Here is a 25785-nt window from a genome sequence, read left to right on the forward strand (position 1 = left end):
CGCGCCCCTAAATACAGAGCACGCCCCTAAGTACAGAGCACGCCCCCATAGCATAGGCGATCAATTGAAAATTAAAATAATAAACAGTTCAGTGAAAAAGTCTATGGGGTTTTAGAATGTGGATTTCACTTAAATGCATAAAATAAGGTCTGTGGTTACCAAAAGAGTGCTGCCAAGTCCTACTCAAGTACTATACTAAGTATTGTTACTTTAGTGAAAATTAACTCAAGTAGGCTACAAGTAAAAGTACTAGTCCAGGAAATTACTCAAGTAAAAAGTAGCCTATTTAAAAGTACTCGAGTAAAAGTACATTTGCATTGGTTAAAGGTTAGATTCTCTGCTCGAACCCAACCTGGGTCGGGGGGGGCGGAATTTCCCCTCTATTCCTCTGCTTTTTCTTTTTTATAATTGGGGTAATATTTGGTGTTATAATCCGAATGTTATATGTACATTGTAACCTTAGAACCTTATCAATTCATGAGTTTTTGTCCGTCATAATCCTCTACTCATATCTCTATGGAAATCAGGGGGAAGACCAGCCCCCCCTAGAACTACCGTTTCAAAACAAAACATCTAGAACTTGCAAAATTAGGATTCATCATAGATAAATAACACCAATATCACTGAATTAGTCATAATGTATTTCAGCATGTTAGCCCGACTTACATTTATACTGCTTTTCAAATGTAAAAAATAATAAAAAAAAGAGTGAAATGAATTTACAACTTCAGAGATTTTTATTGGATCACAAATGAATTCAAGGTGTAGCCTAAAACCCATCAACCAAGCCTATTAATAAAGGTCATTCAGAGAAAACGGCAAATAAATACAGGTGTGCCATATCATATCGTTATCGATATATTGTTACAATTCATATGCCAAATAATGACGTATGCACAGCAACAAGCATGGCTGTAAAAGGAATCCATGGTGGAGGAGTTAATTCCAAAAAGGGGAAAACATGGTCATATTTGAAGGCAAACTGTTACGGTTATGTTGACATAAAACTACAACACTTATTTTCTTGCAATTGTATCTTTCCTAAAATGAATAATAAAATATGTCTCAGTATTTTTGTCATATCGTCAAGAATATTTTCACAGAAATACCCTGAAATATTGTGATATTACCCTTACTAATAAATCCAATTTTTTTACAGCAGTTACCTTATAATTTCAGCATTTATTTTTTCAGTCATCCATTTGGCATTATTAGAAAGAGCAGAGGGATAATTTCTCTATGAACGTTGTTGACCTGTCGATGTGTCGGCCATGTAGATCCATGGTTGTTGTTGACATCAGTCCATCAGGACGTTAAATGGACTAGAAATAGTGCACTCATCTCTAGCGTGCCTCGCATGCTCTCCTGCTCACTGGTTGTCACCAAGTCCAGAAATATGAAACAAATAAATCCTTGTGCTGATATTAAGCACATGAAAAGAGCTGCATGGTCAACGGTACGTTTCTCCTCCTCCTTTGAATCAAAACGCTGATAATAAAGTGAAACATCTGAATTGAGTCACTTGTACCTGCAGTCTAAATGAGGCCATAGTGAGATGTATGGTGAGATAAGGAGTAGAAAAGGCTTCAGTCCTCAGCTGCCTTCTCCTTCAGGGAGACCTCGGAGCGCACGGTGCTCCTCACGGCTCTCTGCATGGCCCAGGTGACAAGATGGATGCCGAGGAAAGCCCCGCCCCCCACCCACAGCCAGTTCCTCCTCAGCCAGCTCTGAGCTCTCATCCTCAACCTGTCTTTTCCCAAAGCTTCACCTGCGAGAGAGAGGAGAGACAGACACAATATGGCACTGGTTACTGGTTACTGGTTAAAGAAAGTGTCTACAAGCTCTTTTTGTTGTTGTTGACATCTTTGGAGCTAAGCAAGGAATCTATAGAGAAGGAAAAGTCAGAGCAAAACTATAAAATAATACAAATGGAATTATGCTGCGACTAGAAAAGTCAAACAAATCAAAGCTATCTTATAGTTCAGATTTTTTTTAAGTAGCCACCCTGACTGATATTATTTTGAAGCAGGGCCAAGATTTAGCAGTGGGGGGCCGCCGCTAAATCTATCTAGAGGAAACCCTGGGTTCAAATCAGACTATTGCAGTCTGTAAACATACAGTAGTATCTGACTGGCTGATAACAGTCTATGTAAACATAGTATCTGACTGGCTGATAACAGTCTATGTAAACATAGTATCTGACTGGCTAACAGTCTATGTAAACATAGTATCTGACTGGCTGATAACAGTCTATGTAAACATAGTATCTGACTGGCTGATAACAGTCTATAGTATCTGACTGGCTGATAACAGTCTATGTAAACATAGTATCTGACTGGCTGATAACAGTCTATGTAAACATAGTATCTGACTGGCTGATAACAGTCTATGTAAACATAGTATCTGATTGGCTGATAACAGTCTATGTAAACATAGTATCTGACTGGCTGGTAACTGTGACGTAAACATAGTATCTGACTGGCTGATAACAGTCTATGTAAACAATAAACATAGTATCTGACTGGCTGATAACAGTCTATGTAAACATAGTATCTGACTGGCGCTGATCTAAAATAAGCGCAGTGAGAAGCAGCTGGTGGTACCTGCCTGGCTCTGGATCACTTGGTCTTGGAGGCTGGAGGTGAGACGTAAGTCACGATGCCAGGCTGGTGGATGTACTCTCTGTCTCTGTCTCTGTGTAGCAGGGGGTTAGCCTTCAGAGTATACCAGCCCCAGTGGATCAGCCCCAAACTCGTGCCCATAACAATCAAGACTTTGTAGCTTTTCCACACGTCCCTCAGGCCCATGACTGAACGCCACCTGGCTAGGGGAGAAACACACAAGAGTCACTTTAGTTTGGTCACTTTTCAAAATAAAAGACCACAATGCTTCTAGTCAAATAAAAGCAGTTCAAAGTTGTATTTGTCTCATGCATGCCAACGTACAATGTAAGCAAAGCAGTGAACTGAGGGTCAGACTTGGTTTCAGGGAGGGCAGACTGTGCACTGTGAAAAATTATATCGCGGCAATATGACAATATGTCGATATTGAAAATCAGCCCAATTTTATCGAGCTTTCGACCAAAATACTATCACCAGCAGAGACTTTGGATAAAAAGAGGCATTTACGAGCAGCATCGAGCTTTCTAACCCCGCTGTCGAGAAGCTATGAACCCTTCTGCTCTAGTAGGTGGCTTTGAACTGTTTCTGTGACACTTGTAAATATGTGCGTATTGCTGATTTAGACAGCTTGAGAGAGAGAGTCACAGGCAAGTCTATGTACGGATACGGGACTCTTGTAGGGGAGACGATGACGTACTACCCGGAAAAGAGTGCCAAGCGGGGCTAAAACTTTCTTAGCCCTGGGGATAACAGCTCTCTTAGCCCCAGGGGTAAGAGACTGACTTAACCCCGGCTAAGTGTAGTGTGAATCCCTAACTGCTTACACTCTGAGTGTGTGTGTGTGTGTGTGTGTGTGTGTGTGTGTGTGTGTGTGTGTGTGTGTGTGTGTGTGTGTGTGTGTGTGTGTGTGTGTGTGTGTGTGCAGCCTCTGCTGTTTTCATAAAGTAATAATAAACTATACATACTGGAACTGAAATCTAAATGTTCCTTTCACAGTATTGATCAGCCAAAGGCGGATTTCGACCAGGAGAGGCAGGAGCAAAGTCAGCACTGCAGCAGCAAACAGACACACAGCATAACCACGACCGAAGCTCAACTGTCAGTCACTGAGGCAGCTAGCCAGCGGTTAGCCGTTAGCATACCGCTGGCTGGCTAGCTGCCTTTCAGTGACAGCTGAGTGAGCTGACCGTCTAAAAATGGGCACAGTTACAGTATGAACATTCATACAAAGAATAACTTAATCATGAGCATGAACAACAACAACAACAATGCTAAAGAAACAACGTGGATCAAAGAAGTGAACGCTCTCACCTTCAGGAATCAGCTGTTTCTCCCGCGACCAGCATGACTTCAGGCAAAGACGATGGGATTCACCTGTGTTGTGTGAGCGAATATAAGAGCTAGCGAATATAAGAAGTTCCGGTGAGATTTTTCAAAAAATTTCAAAGTAAAAGAACGATTCTGCACAATTATAGAGCAGACAGGGGCGATTGAAAAATCATTATTTTCCACATTAAACTAATAAACTAAGCATTTAAATGAAGCTATATAATACAAATGATGTTTATGTATGACAATAACTGTTTCAATAACATTGAGAACGTTCTTCTCATTATCTTAATAGATAAAAGCTGTTCACTGGAGTGCATAGCCTTTACAAATTGGACACTGGACAGGTTTGTGTTCAAAGTGGGAGCTTGCCAAACATATGCACGCGCTCTGATAGACCTCCTCTGTGACATCACACTGTCAGCTAACCTGGGGAGGGGTAAAAACAACCATGCCAGGCCGTCAAACCCACCCAGAGCCCAGAGGTCACTCATATTGTCATTTCTGGAGTAATATTGAACACTGTACACCCCTAGTGGCAGCACAAACGATGTATGCACGCGCTCTAATAGACCTCCTCTGTGACATCACACTGTCAGCTAACCTGGGGAGGGGTAAAAACAACCATGCCAGGCCGTCAAACCCACCCAGAGCCCAGAGGTCATATTGTCATTTCTGGAGTAATATTGAACACTGTACACCCCTAGTGGCAGCACAAACGATGTATGCACGCGCTCTGATAGACCTCCTCTGTGACATCACACTGTCAGCTAACCTGGGGAGGGGTAAAAACAACCATGCCAGGCCGTCAAACCCACCCAGAGCCCAGAGGTCACTCATATTGTCATTTCTGGAGTAATATTGAACACTGTACACCCCTAGTGGCAGCACAAACGATGTATGCACGCGCTCTAATAGACCTCCTCTGTGACATCACACTGTCAGCTAACCTGGGGAGGGGTAAAAACAACCATGCCAGGCCGTCAAACCCACCCAGAGCCCAGAGGTCAGGGTAACCCTGGCATGGTTGTTTTTACCCCTCCCCAGGTTAGCTGACAGTGTGATGTCACAGAGGAGGTCTATCAGAGCGCGTGCATACATCGTTTGTGCTGCCACTAGGGGTGTACAGTGTTCAATATTACTCCAGAAATGACAATATGACCTCTGGGCTCTGGGTGGGTTTGACGGCCTGGCATGGTTGTTTTTACCCCTCCCCAGGTTAGCTGACAGTGTGATGTCACAGAGGAGGTCTATCAGAGCGCGTGCATACATCGTTTGTGCTGCCACTTCCGACACAGGGGTGTACAGTGTCCAATTTGTAAAGGCTAGCACTCCAGTGAACAGGTTTTAGCCATTTACATACTGAGAAGAGCGTTCTCAATGTTATTAAAACAGTTGGTGTTAAACAGAAACATAATGTGTATTGTATACCTTCGTTTAGATGCTTTGTTTATTGTTTTAATCTGCCAACTAACCATTTTTCTATGCCTTTTAAAAACATGATTACGCCGCTTTTACTCTGAAGGTAACCGGAAGTCTTATATTCGCTAGCTCCGCAACCCGGAAGTAAACCGGAAGTCTTATATTCGTTCATAGAACGGAGCTATGGGATTCAAGCAAGACGGCTTCAAGCCCAACTTCAACTCACTTCCTGTCATTTTGTCACGTGGGTTTTGCGTTTCGCACGGACACGCCCACTTAGGAGACTACTGCTACCATTTGTTAGAATTGGCGGAGCCTGCGGTGACCCATCTATACTATAGTAATATAATATAATATCTATGCTTCAGGTCCTGTGCATCGACATAAATGTGTAGAAGCCATATGTTTCTGTCTGCATTGTGCTGCTGCTGCCTGCTGTTGTTGACGCAAGGGAGGGAGGGAGGCTGATTTTAGGGGCCAATATGGCGGCGGTGCTGCTTTGGCGCTACTGCAGCGCCTCTAGCGTCTGTTTCCAAAAATGCATGAGTGTCGGCTCTTTTCTTTATGTCCCGCCCTACTCTACCTCTGATTGGCTTAAGTTTAGGCATGAAGCGTGATGATTGGTTGGGTTTTGGCATGAGGGTTAGGGCTATTGGTTGTGGTTAGATATCAGGTGAGCCATTTGAGGCAGAGTAGGGCGAGACATCATGCCTTCGCCTTCCTGGCAGAAAAAAGGGAAAAACTCCCACTGGAACTGTGGAACATGTCTCTCGGTCGCTCCTAGCGGCCGCCTCCTGTAGCGCAGCAGAGAGAGAGAATTCCCGGAGCGCTGTCCTCCATTTTACCTCACAGCTGATTCCTCCATAGACACACACACACACACACAGACAGGCAGAGAGAGAGTCACCGAAAAAAAACTCCAAGGAGAGGGAGAGGCAGCCTGTCACACGGACAAACACCCCGGCTCCAGGCCCTCTCCTCCCGCAGCAGAAGGCAGATGGCTCGTTGAGCTCCAGCGCACCGGAGGATCTGTGAGGATTTACCCGTCTGAAGGATAAGACACAAAGAGAGAGAGAGAGGAGGAGCGAGAGACACCCACACACAGCAGCGAGCCGCTGAGCAGGTAAGGAGCTGCAGGTTATTCTAAGCTTTATTCTAAGGCCAGCCAGACCGGTGCTGCCATAGACAATACGCTATGACAGTTCTGCCTATCTGGCTGTCTGACAGACAGTATACTATATATCTGACAGTATACTATATATCTGACAGTATACTGTATCTGACAGTATATCGCTGTCTGACAGTATACGTTCTGTGTGTGTGTGTGTGTGTGTGTGTGTGTGTGTCTGTGTCTGTCTGTCTGTCTGTCTGTCTGTCTGTCTGTCTGACAGTATAGACTGTATATCTGTCAGACAGACAGTACAGCTACTGTCTGTTTGACAGATATACTACTGTCTATGGTGCATTGGTGCTGCACGGGCAGTATAGGGATCCACGCCGCGCGCATGTTACATTAGTCAGAATCAGACGCAGCTTTGTGTTTACACTTTTTTGTGATTTGGGGGGGGGGTTATTTAAATAGGGCAGTGGGCAGACAGGAAAGGTGGGGAGAGAGAGAGGACCTCGGGTCGGATTCGAACCCGCGTCGCCCGCGGGGGTGGAGGGAAGGGGAGGGCAAGTGAGCAGCAATTTCGTTTCGACTTCCTGTCAGGATTTTTCAAAATGAAAGCTTAATATTTATTTTTTAACACAACCTGCAATTCTGGAATACTAGGGATCCTAGGCTCGCCCGTCCTGTAGCTCCGCAGCGCGGCCGCTCCGCGGCCTTGCCCGCAGCTCGGCTCCTATGTGACCAATGAGATCATCATCACTGATGAGGTCAGATTTATGACATCACTGATGATGTCACAGTGGGATTTATGACATCACTGATGATGTCACAGTAGGATTTATGACTGATGATGATGATTTGAATATTGGACAAAATAAAATAAAATTAAATTAAATGAAAAGCCTAAGTGTAACACATACTGCGATGGGGTCGTAAATACAACATGTTATAGCCATGATTGGGAAGTTTGAAGACTGGAACATGGTCACACTGTGATGTCCACTCCAACAAGAGTTTAACTTACTTGACGCCCACTTTTTCAATAAAAACACATTTATGCCATGACTTTACATCATGTATTTATGTCGCATCATTTAGCCTGTGCTGTGATGTGCAGAAGCGGCAGGTAAAAGTGATCAAACTAAGCCTGCCTGAATGAGCCGAGTGGGGGCTTGTTCGTTAGTGTGAAAGTTAGCACAATACTGAGGGTTCCAAAATGTGGCCGATACGCTGGGATGTGTTGACAACTAAAGCATAAAGCCCCTTCTAAACATGCAGTGGGATCCGGATCCGCTCCCCCCGCCCACTCTACTCGGCACGGCAGAGAAAACGGACCATTTCCAGCTGTTTCTAAACAAAGACCCCTCATGTCTAGAAAGGTAAAACCGGAAAATATCCTGCTCTGGCTAGCCGGACATGGTCCAGACTTCATGTTTAGAAGTGGCTATAATAAGATGATGGAAGTGGATGGTGTATCAGGAATGTCACCGATAGTCACAGGTGAGCTTACAACCTTTATCTGAAGGTAATAGAAGTGTATGGATTAGGGATGTTCATCAATTATCGAAAATCGATAATCGATCGTTAAGGATTGGAATCGATCCTGTGGCATTTGGATCGATTTTTTAATTATTAAAAAAAAAAAAAAAAAAAAAAATTTTTTTTTTTTTGGACTAGGTTTGGGTGGAATTCGTTCCTCCTCGCCCCACTCCATTGCACAGCCGACTAACGTGAGGTGGAGCTTCATATAGTCTCTAGTTTTCTGGCTGGGCACAGGCCTTTGTGCCAACAAAACTGTTTTAAACATGGAAAATTCACACCGGCATGCGCCGGGGACAGCAGTGTTGGAGAGGAGACACATTGAAATAAAGAGTTCATTGAGGAGAACACGTTGTCTTTCGTATTTTCTGCCATAGGCATTAATTTTGTAAAAAAAAAAAAAAAAATTTGAAAATATTGAAAATTTTGTAAGTATTAATAAAATCGATGATCGATAATTGATTGTTAATTTTCACCGATTATCGATTTTGGAAAATTTTCAAAATGAACATCCCTAGTATGGATGCATCGGGACCACTGGGGGAGCGAGCCAGCACCAGTCAAAGCTGTGTTATTCAGTGTAGCTCGAGGCTAAATTAGCACGAAGTCCAGCTGCTGCTGTAGCTGCAGTGACGTTTGAGGGGAGGGCTCATGTCAGTCGGGGGGATTCAGCTGAGTTCAGGAGGTAGTGGGGTTTGTGGGGTTTGTGGGGGTGTTGGTGAGGTCCTTGGTGGACGGGGTTTCCGGGCCTTGTTGGTGAGGCCGATGGCGGTTGGGAAGAAGCTGTTCTTGTGGGGAGAGGTTCTGGTCATGACAGATGTCAGTCTCTTTCCGAGGGGGAAGTGTAGGTAGGGTCCACCACATTTCTTATGATGAGTAAAATGTTGAACTTTGGAATTGCTTAGAAGCTTCCCTCTCTCTAACAATTCCAGAGGTTAGGTTTGGGCAGTTATGGAAATCACTTATTTTAAGTCTTGCTTGCTATTACCTGATTATTCCTAGTTATCAGATTATTGTGTGCAGCATGTAAACACATTGATTTGAACGCCGGTATAACAATACAGCAGCTTGTTTTCACCACCTCTAACAATATGCCCCCTCCTGTCTGCCCCCTTCTCTCTGCCCCTCCTCCCCCGCCCCGCCCCTCCTGCCCCGCCCCGCCCCTCCCCACACACAGGTTCCCCAGGAGCATGTGGCACTGAGCATGCTCAGTGTGCTGCTAGTAGCCATGGCTGTGGGCAGCGGCCAGGCGTGTGCAGGTCAGGAGAACTGCTCGGGCAACAGCCATTCAAAAGACTCCTGCTGCTCAGCCGACAGCCAATCAAAAGACTACTGCTACTCCGCCCGGATACGCTCCACCGTGCTGCAAGGCCTGCCATTTGGGGGCGTGCCCACCGTGCTCGCTCTCGACTTCATGTGCTTCCTGGTCAGTCCTCATTGGTCACAGTCAAGTCCATTTGTACTAGCGGAATACCTGTGCAGTGTATCGGGCTGTGCAGCCATTGTTAGCTCACTCACTCACTCACTCACTCACTCACTCACTCACTCACACATTAACTCACTCACTCACGGAATTTCGTCAAATTTCCCTCAAACGTCCACTTGGACTCAAGGATGAACTGATTACATTTTAGTGGTCAAAGTTCAAGGTCACTGTGACCTCATGACCTGACGGATCCGGATCTTTTAGGTAGGCACATGTATCATGTCCAGCCTGACAGAAAAGTCTCTTGGTGCCATGACCTAAACCGAACAGGAAGTCAGCCATTTTGAATTGATTGTGTAATATTTTGGACGTTTCAGCCATTTCCAGGGGTCGTACTTTAACAAACTCCTCCTAGGGGGTTAATAAACTTGCACAGCAGATAGAAGAGACCCCAACGATGAAATTCACCAAAAGTTTGTTTTCGTTGAACGGCGTGGGTGTGACTATGCAGCGAATATCGATGTCTCGCCATGACACACAAAGTCGCTGTAACTCGAATGCACGTTGTCCAATCTGCTCCAAACTTGTCATGCATGATGTGTCCATGCCTGAACACATCTGCATAATATTAATATTTGGTTATAGTCATAGCGCCACCTACTGTCAACAGGGAATTACACGTTTTACACTTAGATTAACTGCTCCTAGTGAGTTGACCAGATCCATCTCAGTGGTCAGAAAAGCCTTAAGACCTCGATGATGCTTGATTGTCAAGAAGATTATGCGTGTTTATTGAACGGTGTGAGCGTCTCTCTCTCTCTCTCTCTCTCTCTCTGTCTCTCTCTCTCTCTCTCTCTCTCTCTCTCTCTGTCTCCCTCTCTCTCTCTCTCTCTCTCTCTCTCTCTGTCTCTCTCTGTGTCTCTCTCTCTCTCTCTCTCTCTCTCTCTCTCTCTCTGTCTCTCTCTCTCTGTCTCTCTCTCTCTCTCTCTCTCTCTCTCTCTCTCTCTCTCTCTCTCTCTCATAAGCCATAACACCATCAAAGTCCCCTGAGGCTTCAGCAGGAAACTCAGGTGCTGATTGTCAGCTGCTGCGCTCATCGATCATGTGACCTAAGTCTTCTTCTGTGGTGCAGATGCTGCTGTTCGTCTTCTCCCTCTTACGGAAGGTGGCGTGGGACTACGGCCGCCTGGCACTGGTCACTGACGCCGACAGGTAAAAACACAAATCAATCAAAATGGGGAGCGAAAAACTGGCATAGCCATTTTCAAAGGGGTCCCTTGACCTCTTGACCTCTCACCTCAAGATATCTGAATGAGAATTGCGGGTTCTATGGGTACACACGACTACCTGCTTTACACACATGCCCACTTTATGCTAATCCCATGCAGGCTCTTCTCTTCTTCCTCTTCCTCTGGTTTTCGACTAACAGGGTTTTTACTCAGTGGTCACTAACTTTCTTTCTCTATTTCAGAGTGTGTGTTTGTGTGTGTGTGTGTGTGTGTGTGTGTGTGTGTGTGTGTGTGTGTGTGGATCTGGTGGAAGTCGCCCATGCCCGGCTGTCGGTCGGCTTCACCCTGTCTGTATGCTAGCTAATGCTAACCGCTGTGATGCTAACTGCTGTGATTCTAACCCCTGTGATGCTACCCGCTGTGATGCTAACGCCTGCTGCATGCTTCCTTCCCTCTCACTGTAATGTAAACAGCCGAAGAAGAGACAGAGATAACTATGAGCCGGTGAAAAGGTAACCGCTGTCTGTGTCGTGATGCTAGCTAGCAAACATAGCTAACATCCAGCATAGCCTCTCTGTCTGTGTCGTGAATGATGCTATTGGCTGGCCGTTGCGCTGTGAGCGATGTTATTGGCTGGAGTGGCTGGAGGCTCCACGCCCCACGTGGGGTCTCTCTCCACCCAAAAGCGTCCCCGGAAAACCAAAACATTGTGAAAAACAGGGAGAGGGCAGTGTCACTCCATGTAGACACACCCCCACACAATTCCAATGGGCCATAAGTTATGGTTGATAAGGGAAACTGAAGAAAGAGAAAGAATAGAATAGAATAGAACTTTAATTGCCACACGGACCAGGGCCGGTGGTATGTGTTTTCGGTGCATACAGGATGTAAAAATAGACACTGCATCATAGTTACATCACATAAGTGCATCACAATAAAGTGCAACCAGTAACAGTGCAATTACAGCAAACAACCACCATTTAACAAAAGCATTGACGAGACACACATAGAGCCACATACAGTAGGCACAGTGCAGCAAGCCCTTGTGGTTAACGGAGGGAGTTGAGTGTTCTTATAGTCGGCATGTGTGGGAACGCCCACAAAATGTTAAACGGCTGGCGCGCGAGTGCGGTAAAATCGCCGATATATCTCAATGGGCTGACTCACCAAAGGACGGTGCTGCGGCTCTAAACTACAGGTTTGGGGATTCTAGAGCAGAACGCAAGACGTCTGTTCAGATGTGCGTTTACTGCGGTGGTCAAATCCCCGATCGTGTCTGCCTGGGCTGGGCTATCAGCTAAATTCTAACTTTGCTGAATGGATAGAACGGGGGTTTTTACCCCACCCTGACCACGCCCCCCAGCCAGGCTGAGCCCAGCTAACCCAGCGTCTATGACGAGACATCGCCTCAACCAATTGCTGTGGGAAAGAAGCTGTTTTTAAAGCGAGAGGGTTGCATATTATACCTTTAATGAGCTGAGATTCCCGCCTTCCAGGGTCATCTTTTTAAACAGACATTTTAAACAGGTTCGTGGCCACACCTCCACTGGTGGAACGAAAGGCGTAACGAAATGAGACACACACAGGCCATGTAAAAGAGCTTTAAGCTGTCAGAAGGAAGGTAAGAGCAGGGAAAACAATGGTCACTCAGATTCACTTCCTGTCTGTGAAGTCTCTTCTTGTCAGCTGACCCTGTCCCTCTTAACAGACTCACTTCCTGTCTGTGACATCACTTCCTGTCAGCTGACCCTGTTGTCCCTGTGTTTTGCAGTGTTGCCTCGGCGATGCACTCGGAGACACCGGACCGTTATGAACGCCTCGCCTCCGTCTCGTCCTCCGTGGACTTCGACCAGAGAGACAACGTGAGAAACCTTCCTCTTCCTCCTCTTCATCTTTCCAGTCAGTTCTACCTGTAGAACTGTCTGTGTTCTATGAAAACATTCTAATATCTAATATATATATATATATATATATATATATATATATATATATATATATATATATATATAATATCTTCTATATCTGCACATCATCTGTTTTGGGCTAAAGAACTTACATTGATGATAACCGAAGGCTAATAGCTTGTTCCACTGCAACATCATGGCTGTTACACCAGAATCCGGTGTAATCCATGACGTTATTCTGAACCAGCTCAAATAAATATGTAACGAATATATTGTCTTCAGTCGAGTCGTGGATTTTAATGTGGATGATTTGAATGTGGATTTCTGCAGTCAAACATTGTTGATTGTGACACCTGGTTCTCTCTCATCTGTTGTTTCAGGGCTTCTGCTCCTGGCTGACGGCCATCTTCAGAATCAAGTAAGTTCTAGACTCAGCTCTCAGTCTTAATCTGTTTCACTACTGTAGAGCCGTTTTCCCACATGCGCTTTGTACCGCAAAATGACCGGAACGTACAATTACAATACAATTACAATTTCGTTTATTTGTTCGATAGGGGACAGGTGTACATTAATGAACATTTAAAAAAAAATGTAAATGCACGACAATTGCAGTCACAGGACTGATTTCCATTGCTTGTCCCCCTGCCCGATGATATAGGCTTAGAGTCCTGAGGGGTAAAAGTAACAGTGCAGCAAAAACATATTTAAAATGTAAACACAAAGCAAAGTGCATTTATGCAGAGAGGTAGACCTATTAGAGGTAAAAGGCAGCATAGTGCAACAGAACATATTAAAATATAAACACAATACAAAATGAGAACTGAGTTAGAGCTCTACATGGCTCTACATGGCTAAGTGAAAGTGCTGAGTAAAATAAAATATACAGGAATTACAGTCTAATACTAAAACCTGAGTTTGGGCTCAACATACAGCTAAAAAGTGAGATCCACATAGAGGACTCACTCGGACAAGATATAAGAAAAATAAAGAATAAAAAACAGATACAACACATATAGTATACATATACTGTTCTATGCCCTAGTGATGTGTGCATAGTTGAGTGGACTTCAGCCATCTCTTCAATTGACCCTTGAACATGCCAAGTGTTGGGCATTCCCTAATGGCCGATGGGATTGTGTTCCAGAGTTTTCCACCCTTGACCGACAGAACTGTCTGGCCAAAGGTGGTGCGCCTGTACGGTATCACACAATCGCCTCTGACTGAGGCTCTGGTGGTTCTGGTTGTGGAACCAGATACAGGTCTCCGATGGATGTACTAATTTAGCGGGGGAGGGGCAAGGCCATTTAATGCCTTGAAAATGGTGCATGCATATTTAAAGGAGATGAAATTGTTGAAACTTAATAGGTTGTGTTTGTCCAGGATGTTGCAGTAGTGGTAGGTGCGGGGGTTTTTTGTCAAATATTTTTAGTGCTCTTTTATAAAGTGACTCTAGTGGTTTGAGAGTGGATGTGCTCGTGAGAGACCAGCTGGTCACACAGTAGTCCAGGTGAGAGAATATCATGGCATGTAAGAATGTCCTGGCAGAACCAACCAAATTAGTGCTGTGCCTAATGTGTTTGAAGTTGAACAGGTTGAATTTGACTGAGTTAGCAACCTTTTTGACCGGGTTCTTAAAGGTCAGTGTGGGGTCTAATATCACACCTAGATATTTAAATTTGGATACTAATTCCAGTTCAACATCATTGAAAAAAACATTCGAGCGGGTTGCTGCATGAGGACGTTTGGTGAACATCATGCAAACCGTTTTCTTGGTGTTTAGCAAAAGGCAGGATTTGAAAAGCCAATTCTGTACCTCAGATGCAGCAGATGTTAGGAGGCGAGAGGCCTCCACGATGTTTTTGGCAGGGGTGAAAATTACTGCATCATCCGCATACATCTGGGAGTGCAGATTTGAACAGAAATACGGCAAATTATTAATGAATAATGAGAAAAGAAGTGTTCCAAGGACCGACCCTTGGGGAACGCCCACTGGCTTCGTGGTCTAATGCCTGCATGTGGGAACGTCGTCGTACCGGTATAAGCGCGACCCCGTCATCGCAGACATTTCACCAGTTTCGAGCCAGTCGGTCCGGTACGCATGTGGGAAAACAGCTTAAGACTGAGAATATTACTATTTAAATATTTTCATAACGTTAGGTGGTGCTGTTGGAAGCCTTGCATCAGAGAACCAATCATGAGCGTTGTGTGCTGCTTTCTGGGAGCAGTGACGCTCATGCAGAACCGGTGCTGTCACGTTTGCGGAGAAACATATTAATCACTTAGAAACAAACATAACCTGTTAATAGGACATGTTTCATCCGGCCCCGGCGGTTAGAGGTCTTTCCCCCAGCGATAAGCCCGACTCCCGAGGCTGACGTTACAGAGCCTGCTGATGACTTGAAGTCATTGACTTCACAGCGCTTCACAGTAGCAAGCGGACCACTTCCGGGTAGGAAAAATTATTGTAAAATAAACAACCGGTATAAACTCTCTTTGCAGCACATCAGTGTCTTGCTCTATATTGGAACTATGAAACATTGCATTGCCGCTACCAAATAAAATTCTAATAATAAATGTAGGCGTGTCTGCTGCCGGCCGTTCTCCCCGGGCTCTGAACCAGTAAATGAACAGTAAATTCCCAGACGTTTGGTGGTTAGGTGGCGCTGTTGGCGCCGCTCACCAAACGTCTGGAAGCCGAGACTAAGTAAGTTCTAACTGTAGAGAACAGAGCTCCTTCAGAGTAAGACACTGTAGAGAACAGAGCTCCTTCGGAGTAAGACACGACTCAATCAAATATGAAAACTATGTGAAGCTATATTTCTTCTATATAGAGACAGATATTGGCCTAGTTTACATGACAAAGCTCTCTGCATAAAACAGCCTTCATCCCAATCCCAATCTGTATGGAGGTCAGAGGGGTCAGCCCTCCACAACGTGTCTAATGCCAGGGCTCTGTGTGTGTGTGTGTGTGTGTGTGTGTGTGTGTGTGTGTGTGTGTGTGTGTGTGTGTGTGTGTGTGTGTGTGTGTGTGTGTGTGTGTGTGTGTGAGTGATGTCACGTCACAGGGATGAGGAGATCAGAGAGAAGTGTGGTGAAGATGCGGTGCACTACCTGTCCTTCCAGCGTCACATCATCGGGCTGCTCGTCGTGGTCGGCGTGCTCTCTGTGGGCATCGTCCTGCCCATTAACTTCTCTGGAGACCTGCTGGGTAACACACACACACACACACACACACACACACACACGCACACACACGCACACACACACACACACACACACACACACACACACACAGAGAGAGCAATTAGCTAAAGCTACATGTGAAGTGAGTGAGTTTTGGGAACTCACGATGTCTAGCTCAAGTTAGCTTGCTAAGTTAGCACCACACTTCCAACAAAGGGAGAGGTGACCACGCCCATTTAGGAGACCGAAAGGGTACCATTTCACACTATTGATGGAGCCTGGAATGAGCTATCTCTATTGTCCATCTCTGATACAATCGACCACACTGAGTTATCTAGGTTAGCTAGTTACCTTTAGCTAGCTGCTTCACATCAACATCGCGAATGGGCCTATATCTTGTTTCTGTTTTGACCAGCGTTCCTTCTCTGCCATTGGCTCTTTGGCTGATGTTTAACTCAACCAATCAGATTAGTTCTGCCTGTGAGAAATGTTTGAACAAACTAGTGTTTGTGTTTCTTTATCGGTCTTGTCTGTTATTTTAGTCAGAATTATCAATATAGATGGATTCCTAAACCAAGGAGCACCAGGACCACCTTCTAAAGAAGGTAACAGACTTAGACCAACCTCCAGTTAGTTAGTAACCTCCAGTTAGTTAGTAGTAACCTCCAGTTCTCTGTGTTCTGGTGGAACGTGAGTAGACCCCACTCCACTAGCACTGTGTTTGGACCAGACCCTGCTAGCTCTGTCTTTGGACCAGACCCTGCTAGCACTGTGTTTGGACTAGGCCTGGGACCGGTTTCAAGGTATAGTCAAGGTTCCGAAACACTAATATATTTCCGTCCTACCGTTCGGACCGTATCAGCTGTGTTTGGCTGGCATTGTAGCATTAGCAGCGCTGCTCGCACTAGCCGGCTAGGGGCGGCTTTAGCTCAGGAGGTAGAGCGGGTCGGCCAATGACGCAAGGGTTGGCGGTTCGATCCCCGCTCCCTCCCAGCTGCTGTCGTTGTGTCCTTGGGCAAGACACCTAACCCTCCTTGCTCCCGATGGTGTGTAGGCACCCTGCGTGGCAGCCTGCCGCCATCGGTGTATGAATGGGTGAATGTAGACTATCTACTGATTGTAAAGCGCTTTGGATAAAAGCGCTATATAAAATGCAGGCCATTTACCATTTACCATTACTAGCCGTACAGGACACTAGCTAGCAGGAGTTTTGAGACGCAGACACACGCACGTCGCACGCATACTTTTCACCAACAGAAAGGTTGGTTTTCAGGCCGCATGGTGAAACGCTGCGTTTACACTGCATCCCCACAGCAACACATGTGAGACCGAATAAGTCAGCTTTACCACTCAGCTGCTGGCTGCTGGCTGTGATTTCCATCGTGCTGCTATTGGGATTACTAGATGTGTCAAGATACTTCAATAGCTTGGACCGAGACAGGAAGTGAGGCAGTTTTGCCTTCAGAGTTAAAGTATAGCTGCAGGAAGGAGACAGGAAGTGAGGTGGTTTTGCCACACAAGAAATACTGTCCCTCTTAACTTATTAAAACAATCTTACTATTGATTTGGGGACAATGCCATGGTTGGATAGCTAGCTTAGCTTGCGTTGTTGGTAAACATACTGCCCAATGATATTTAGTGTTTCTCAACCATACTCAATGTTATTTATTTTAAATAATGTCAATTATATTTAGTGTTTGTCAACCATACTCAATGTTATTTCCTTTACATAATGTTAGCTTTCTGGCTCATAACTGAGCCAAAGCATCCTATGAGCAGAGCCGACTAGATTACCTCCTACTTCCAAGTCGTATCCAAGTACTATGCTATTTATTGGAGCAGCAAACGTTTCCATTGCATGAGAAGCTGATGGGATGGTAATGATTGTTCCAGGTATTAGTCTGTTTCCCCAGTGTTATCAGGGAAACGCAGTTGTGGCTTGTGAAAAACGTCCGATTTTGATTGCTAAACTGCACCAACAATTTGTGAATGTTTTTCTTTTATATTGTTGGCAAATCACAATGGTATAAACGGGATAATCAACTCCTAGGTGTGCGTTAAACGATTTGAATACACTTCGCAGAGGTAAATACCCTCCGCTTCGTGTAGGCTGGTTCTTTGCCTCCACGTTGTGCATTAAAATAGTTTAAAAAGTGATAGTTTGGATTGTTTGATGTGAGGTTGTATGAGGTACTTGCTGACAGTCAGTGTACTACATCCAGTAGAACGCAGCTGGCGCAGTACCAGTTTGGAGAAATTGAGACCAGCGCAAATGCTTCCATACTGCTTACCTGGCGTAATCCAAGTCTCCACAAGCCCTGAGATGCCAAGTACACTTGAAAAGATGTCATTTATACCCTGTTTTACCTTCAATCTGCACTGCAGCCAGGCGCTCGAATAATGTAGCAGGCTACAGTATCCCCCCACACACACATTATTCAATTATTATTATTCTGATCTGTTCTCTCTTCTGTATCGTCTCCTGTGATTGGTTGATCTATTGTCTCTTCTCTGTCGTCTCCGGTGATTGGTTGATCCAGAAAACAACGCCTACAGCTTCGGACGGACCACCATAGCCAACCTGAAGTCTGGGTGAGTGCTCGGCATTCCCACCGGAGTCCACAGATTTATTTGTGGTATTCAGGGTTCTGACACAGGTCTGGAAAAGTATTAAAACGGAATTTGGATGGGGGGGGGGGGGGGGGGGGGGGGGGGGGGGGTGTCTGTATGAGTTGGTAAAATGTTGTGGTTCAGGTCCGATACACACATTATTCTATCTTTGATGTTGTTGTGGAGTCCACAGTTTGTGTTGATGATCAGACAGAGGGATGCTCTTATGAGCCAGCTGCTGTCAGCATGCATTATATCAAAGACCCTGCAGCAAAACCACATCCAGTCAAGAACATTTGGTCTGCCTGGAAAAATATGGAGTTCTCAAATGGAAAGCATGTAGGAACCCTGCAAATCATCTTACATCTCACTTCTGAATATCAGGCTATGACAAAACCTTTTAAAGCCTTGTATATTCCATGCTCTGGATTTGAAACATCCAAATTGAAGTTGCCAATCATAATAACATCAACATTATCACAGTTCTTATGAGATGAGAGGAAATAAAATATTCTTCCAACACTTCTAATTGTCTAACTCACTAAATAAATGCTTGTGTTAGTTAAAAGAACATCCAGCCATACAGATTTAATAAGCTCGTGATTAAGATCCAATCTGTGTTCAAAACAAGTATCAGAGGGGGCTACCTTTCTCTTCTGGAAGTGACGACAGGGGCTCTTGACCGACCGATGGTAATTGACGAGTTGGGAGTGAGAATGTGTTGAGTTAGCAGGGCTAAGATGTCTGTCTGCCTAAATCATATTGAACACCAGACAACATCTTCACAATGTGTGTATATAATGTGTGTGTGTGTGTGTGTGTGTGTGTGTGTGTGTGTGTGTGTGTGTGTGTGTGTGTGTGTGTGTGTGTTTCAGCACTAACCTGCTGTGTGTGTGTGTGTGTGTGTTTCAGCACTAACCTGCTCTGGCTCCACACCACCTTTGCCTTCATGTACCTTCTGCTGACGGTCTACAGCATGAGGAGACACACCTCCAAGATGCACTACAAGGAGGACGACCTGGTAAACAACAACAACACCACACACACACACACACACACACACACACACACACGCCACACACACACACACACACACACACACACACACACTTTTAATTGTTTCAATTGTCACATGACCTCGCAGTAAACAGTGCATCATGTGAGAACTGTTTCAATTGTTGGGTGTAAAAAATGAAATAAAGAGCCTGGTCTTCTACCTGCTCTGTTTGTGAAATGCCTTGAGATATGATTTGGCGCCATATAAATATAAAATTATAAAATTGATTGATTGATTGATGATGATAGTCTGGTTTATCGCAAGAAAAAACATTTTGGCTAGTGGAAATCCTGATTGGCTGGTAACTTTAAAATCTAGGAGCCATATTGGCTGGTGATCAAAAAACTTAATTTCAAGCCCTGACTACAAGGAGGACAACCTGGTAAGACACCCCAGCAGTGATCTGGTGAGACACCCCAGCAGTGATCGACTCCTCCTAGACCGTTGAGGCAATCATCTCCAAATTCCTTATGCATGATCACATCCCCAGACTCAAAGTTATGAGAACTGTTTTGTTTCCATATCATGTGGCTGCTACAGGCCAGTCAGTTGTAGGGCATTGTACTGTAGATGCCAAAATGAGCCACAACTCGTGATCTCCTTGTGTTATCTCAACCAAATTTGGAGCACTTGTGCAGGTATCAACTCTGACAAAATGTGCAATATTTGGTGTGTATATCTCACATTTAACCCAGGTGTCACCAGATGCTTGGACCCGGTCATTGCCGCCTGCATCTATATTTTGTAGCATGGTGTTTCCCAGCAGCAGCTGAAGGCCACACAGCTTCTGATTGGCTGAGCTCTGATCTGTGTTGTCTTCCAGGTGAAACGCACTTTATTTATCAACGGTATCTCCAAATACGCCGAGGAGACCCACATCAAGCAGCACTTTGAGTAAGTTCCTCTATTCTCCTGCTTCAGCACCTTCTGCTGCGTGTTCAACACAGCTTCACATCAAGTGGTGTCAGCCCTTATAAACAATAGTTTATTATTATGTTCTATTATTATTATGTGTATTATGTTCCAATAGACCTTATTCGCTAACCCTATATTGTTGACATACCGTCCTGCAGCTGACGACTATAGTAACGGCCTTATTGTCGTTTCTGTTTCATTACAAAATAGCGATAGTGATGACAGCAATAAAAACCCAGAGTTGTTGTTTGTATGCTGCCGTTAATGCCTGTAATAATAAACAAAAGAAAAAACGAGGTGAACAGACTTTGCTGTGAGGAGCTGTCAGAAAGTTTCACCTGTCTCTCTCCCAACTATCCACACATCTCCTGTGCTGCTGACGTATCCTCCGTCTCGCTCCCTTCACGTCTGAGGACGGTAGAGATAGAAACAAACCACAGGGACTTTATTGCTGTCATTACTACAGCCATGCCTAACGCAGGTCACCATCCGAACACAACAGGAACGATACAGGTAATGCTAACGGCGGCTAGCTTCCTATAAACGCTGCTCTCACATAGGTTGTCACTTGAGAGCTGCAGCGCTATGTCGAGAACATGGCGGCGGTGGGCGTGCCCGTACGTGAGTGACGTCAATCGAATAAGGTCTATAGTGACCTCTTAGATATATATATATATATATATATATATATATATATTTCAGCTGTGTTCTTAACAGGTGTGAGCACCACAGAAGAAGAGGCAGATGAGTCCGTCGTGTTGGATGAAGTCAAAACTCTGTCCAATCAGCGAGCTGCCTGTGAGTCATGTGACTTGTGTTTGTGATCCTCAGACAGGCGTATGAGAACTGCACGGTGCTGGAGGCTCGGGTCTGCTACAACGTCGCCAAGCTGATGGCTCTCAATGCTGAACGGTGAGAGAGAGAGAGAGAGAGAGAGAGAGAGAGAGAGAGAGAGAGAGAGAGAGAGAGAGAGAGAGAGAGAGAGAGAGAGAGAGAGAGAGAGAGAGAGAGAGAGAGAGAGAGAGAGAGAGAGAGAGAGAGAGAGAGAGAGAGAGAGAGAGTCGCCAAGCTGATGGCTCTCAATGCTGAACGGTGAGAGAGAGACAAAGAGAGAGAGAGAGAGAGAGAGAGAGAGAGAGAGAGAGAGAGAGAGAGAGAGAGAGAGAGAGAGAGAGAGAGTCGCCAAGCTGATGGCTCTCAATGCTGAACGGTGAGAGAGAGACAAAGAGAGAGAGAGAGAGAGAGAGAGAGAGAGAGTCGCCAAGCTGATGGCTCTCAAATGCTGAACGGTGAGAGAGAGAGAGAGAGAGAGAGAGAGAGAGAGAGAGAGAGAGAGAGAGAGAGAGAGAGAAGAAGAAAGAAATGGCTTCCGGCAGCTGCCATAAGAGTCATGGTCTTGAAAATGGTATCGCATTGGTCTGGTCTCGGTCTCGGTCTCTGTCTCTGTCTCTGTCTCTGTCTCGGTCGTGGTCGTGGTCTCGGTTTAGGTGCTGGATCCAACCGAGATCAACCTTGTCTCTTTATTCCTGCATCTGTTTACGTGACCTGTGTCAATTTTTGTGTGTGTGTGTGTGTGGTGTGTGTGTGTGTGTGTGTGTAACAGGAAGAAGACGGAGCGCAGTAAGAAGTTCTTCACTGACCTTCTGGCCAAGGAGCACATGCCCACCATGATCAACCCCAAGCCATGTGGCCACCTGTGCTGCTGTCCAATCACAGGCTGCCAGGAGGTACACACACACACACGCAGGGCTGCACACCATGCGCTGTGCGTTTAGACAGGCTGATGTTTACAGACTCACACGTGACAATGATGACGTGACCACTACACTGCATACTTACAGTACACTAAGACAAACTCCTCATTGTCATCTTTACATATTGTGGCGATAAAAGTGATTGTGATTCTGCCCTCTACCTGCAGGAGGAGGCGGTGAGCTTCTACACCAAGCTGGAGGCCAAGCTGAAGGAGGAGTACAGGAAGGAGAAGGAGAAGGTCAACACCAAACCTCTGGGCATGGCCTTCGTCACCTTCCAGAATGAAGCCATGACCGCCATGTGAGTGCGTCTAAAATGTAGATAGACTCCAAACCTTTGAATGGTAACTATTGTAACGTTACTCAGTCACCATTTCTTGGTATAAGGCATTTTCAAATCAAACCAGTCAACTGTTAAGTCAGTCTCATCAACACTTTAACAATAGTTTCTGGGGCAATGGCATGCCCATGGCTATTTAAATAGTTTGCGTATTGATTTGAAACAGACAGTTTTGTACTTTTGTCTTCAGATAGCTTTTTAAACACGGATTGATCTGGGGCTGAACAATGATTGGTTAAAACGAGAACCTAAACAACAGTCCCATGTGCAGTTGTCTTTTTTCTCTCTCCCTGACGGCCATACGCCTGCGTTTCAAAATAATCAGCTCTCAGACTCGTGTAATAGTGACTTAATGACATTTTTCATGACATTTCATCTTATTTTGAAGCAGCGGCGGCGAGGATTTAGCAGCTATTAAATGCTATAGCGGAAACCCTGTAGTTAGTATAATGGGAAATGTAGTCATTTTGAAAAACACTAGAACTAACAATACTGTCACTCTGTGTCTCTCTCTCTGCCCCCCCCCCACCCCCCCCCCCCCCCCAGTATCTTGAAGGACTTTAATGCGTGTCAGGTCCACGGCTGTCAGTGTCATCAGGAGCCTCGCTCGTCCCAGTTCAGCGAGAGCCTCCATGTTTACAACTGGAGCGTGTCGTACGCCCCCGACCCGCAGAACGTCCGCTGGTACACACACACACACACATGCACGGACACACATGCGCACACACACACACACGCACACGCACGCACACACACACATACGGACACACGCACGGACACACGTGCGCACGCACACGCACGCACGCACACACACACACACACACACATACACACACACACACGGACACACGTGCGCACGCACACACACACACACACACACACACACACACACACACACATACACACACACATACACACTAGGGCTGTCAATCTTCCTCTATAATCCAATTTGATTTTCAGTGCTTTATTAAATTTTCTATGAATTTCTAATGCTCAAATTTAGCCTATTTCTCTGTACCTATAGGCTTTTATACATACTTTTATATAAGCATGTTGTTGTTACATACCATTCTGTCCACTAGAGGGCAGTCCAACCACTCAAATGTTCTGTTGTAACAATGCATTGAATCGGATATTACACGAGAAAATGATATTAAACTTACTATTAAACGTTTATAAAATGTGCAGTGAGTGTCACATAGGCCTCCGTGGCTAGTGATGTCCATCCATCTGTGGTCACAGATATAGACGTATCTATAAATGCAACGCATTTTTGCTTCAGAAAGTTTGATATTCAACATATCCGTGGATTGCAGAAACGTATAATGCCAACATTTTATTCTGCCGACCATCAGAGGATGAGGTGTGGTATTGGTTGCTGTGGATCATGTGATGTGGGTCATGTGATGTGGGTCATGCGATGTGTTTTCTGCAGGGAGCACCTGTCTCTGGGCGGAGTCTCCTGGTGGATCCGCTGCTTCATCATCAACGTCATCCTCTTCATCCTGCTCTTTTTCCTCACCACACCTGCAATCATCATCTCCACCATGGACAAGTTCAACGTCACGAAGCCGGTGGAGTATCTCAATGTAAGAACCACCAACACCTTTACAATCAGAGTATCTAATAATACGAACCACAAACAGAATAATAATGATAACTAAAAGTGAGTGTGCTTCACGTGCTCATTCCTAAGGTGGAGACTCTGGAGACCATGCTCACACTTTGTTTGGGGTGTGAATAAACTCATGCTGAAATTCGGCACTGCACTCTGTCGGGTCTGTCGGGTCAGTGCACTCCCCACGTTTGAAGTCGATTGGATGAACGGTTCTCGAGATACATGAAAGCCATGTTGTGATTGGTCGAATTGCACACAATTCGACACTGCACTTCATTGGGTCCCCAGCAGCACGCCCGCCAAGTTTGAAGTTGATCGGACAAACTTTTCTCGAGATCAATCATGTTTTGTGTTGCCAGTAGGTGGCGCTATGACTATGTGGGTGTCCAAAATTCGGCACTGTACTCTGTCGGGTCTTTCTTTTTCATTTTGGAAATAAATTGTACTCCCCAATCTTTCCATGTCCCCAGTGCTGTAGTGGTAAAAAAAAAAGGTGGGTAAACTATACTTTTGACTCGAGGCAGCTTTCTCACGCGGCACCGGCAGTGTTATAACGGCGGATAAATAAGCTTCCGTGACCGATATACAAGACAAAATATGAGAGTATATAGAACAACTTAATCTGAATCATATAGCCCTATAAGGTATATCAGGGGGTTCCCCCACATTTCTGAGTAGCCAGCCAGATAGAAAAAGTAGCTGGCTATGGGATGGGCCTTGCCCCTCAAGGGGGGTCCGGGGGGATTCTCCCCCGGAAGATTTTTTTTTTTACATTTTAAAGTAAAATTCATCAACCTGGTGCATTTGAGAGCAAAATGAACTACACACATCTCTAATGTGTTGTGACTTTACAAATAATTAGGCATAAACAATCAATATAAAATGTATTTATTGAACATTTGTTGAATTTCTCCAGGTATGAAAAGTAGTAGGTAGCCTACTTTAAAGGACATTGTATGAACCCAGTATATACAGTTTGAAGAGTAATATAGTTCTCTCTCTCACACACACTGTACCTGTGATTGTCAGCTTCAGCTTTATAGCTAAAAGTATGTAGACAGATTGAATCTGTGATTCTTGAATACCAATATATAATTCAAACTGTCCACAAACATATTGGGCAAGGATAGGTAGACAACATACTGTACATGGAAATAAAAGTGGTTCTGCCACTCTGGCCACTAAATTTTAGTCAGCCAATATTTATTTATAGGCTACGAATCTCGGCACAACAAACACCAGTATGTTTCTAGATAGTTTTCAACATGGTCGTATTATATTGGCTTTATACAGTAGCACCTGGACTATTCAAGTCGACTCGCACGCACCTAATGTTACAAACTTTACTTGATCAGAGGGAAATCAATCATGATTCACTCTTCAGTTGTAAAACGGTGAGCCTATATGATTTTCCCCACTCCGGACACACATTTTTAACCAACCTTACCTATGTTCAGCTCACCATGAGCTGGTCTCCAAATGCGCATTGCGCATCGCTGGCACAATGGCACCGTTTAAGTTGTTTGAAGGGAGCGTTGTCTGGGCAGGCAAGCACAGCTCGATAAAGGCACCAACGTGACCGGGGCCGTGTACCTTTCCCGCGGAGCGCTCCACAAAAATAGGCTACGGTTCGCGGAGATCCTGGTCAGTACCATGCCCATGTGTAATCTCTTTTCTTTTCTTTTGGTGTGTGACGTGCTTGGCGTGGTCTCCGCATCAACGGAGTT

The 25785-nt window shown here is 45.0% G+C and overlaps 1 protein-coding gene and 1 long non-coding RNA gene across 3 annotated transcripts in view; one reads left to right on the forward strand and one right to left on the reverse strand.

The window, feature by feature from the left end:
* Nucleotides 1–727: 727 nt before the first annotated feature.
* On the reverse strand, nucleotides 728–3989 carry LOC310793677. 2 transcript variants are annotated; one of them, XR_014553533.1, is made up of 3 exons: nucleotides 3933–3989; nucleotides 2608–2824; nucleotides 728–1768 (listed from the first exon to the last, which is right to left on the reverse strand). It is a non-coding gene; the product is annotated as an uncharacterized lncRNA (long non-coding RNA). The 2 variants fall into 2 exon arrangements; XR_014553534.1 differs by having other exon boundaries at nucleotides 2604–2824.
* Nucleotides 3990–9226: 5237 nt separating this feature from the next.
* LOC310794316 (CSC1-like protein 2) overlaps nucleotides 9227–25785 on the forward strand; it is a gene marked incomplete at both ends in the record, with an annotated part of 30668 nt that continues 14109 nt past the window's right edge. The window contains 13 exons of the mRNA XM_083656296.1: nucleotides 9227–9448; nucleotides 10581–10660; nucleotides 12449–12539; nucleotides 12962–12999; nucleotides 15647–15789; nucleotides 18305–18356; nucleotides 19287–19395; nucleotides 20255–20325; nucleotides 21178–21258; nucleotides 21950–22073; nucleotides 22268–22401; nucleotides 22987–23124; nucleotides 23876–24029. Coding sequence (XP_083512422.1) covers nucleotides 9227–9448; nucleotides 10581–10660; nucleotides 12449–12539; nucleotides 12962–12999; nucleotides 15647–15789; nucleotides 18305–18356; nucleotides 19287–19395; nucleotides 20255–20325; nucleotides 21178–21258; nucleotides 21950–22073; nucleotides 22268–22401; nucleotides 22987–23124; nucleotides 23876–24029 — 1437 coding nt within the window. The remainder of the gene's footprint in view (nucleotides 9449–10580; nucleotides 10661–12448; nucleotides 12540–12961; nucleotides 13000–15646; nucleotides 15790–18304; nucleotides 18357–19286; nucleotides 19396–20254; nucleotides 20326–21177; nucleotides 21259–21949; nucleotides 22074–22267; nucleotides 22402–22986; nucleotides 23125–23875; nucleotides 24030–25785) is intronic.

Source organism: Poromitra crassiceps (genome assembly GCF_964638095.1).
Source record: "Poromitra crassiceps genome assembly, chromosome: 19".
Taxonomy (NCBI): domain Eukaryota; kingdom Metazoa; phylum Chordata; class Actinopteri; order Beryciformes; family Melamphaidae; genus Poromitra; species Poromitra crassiceps.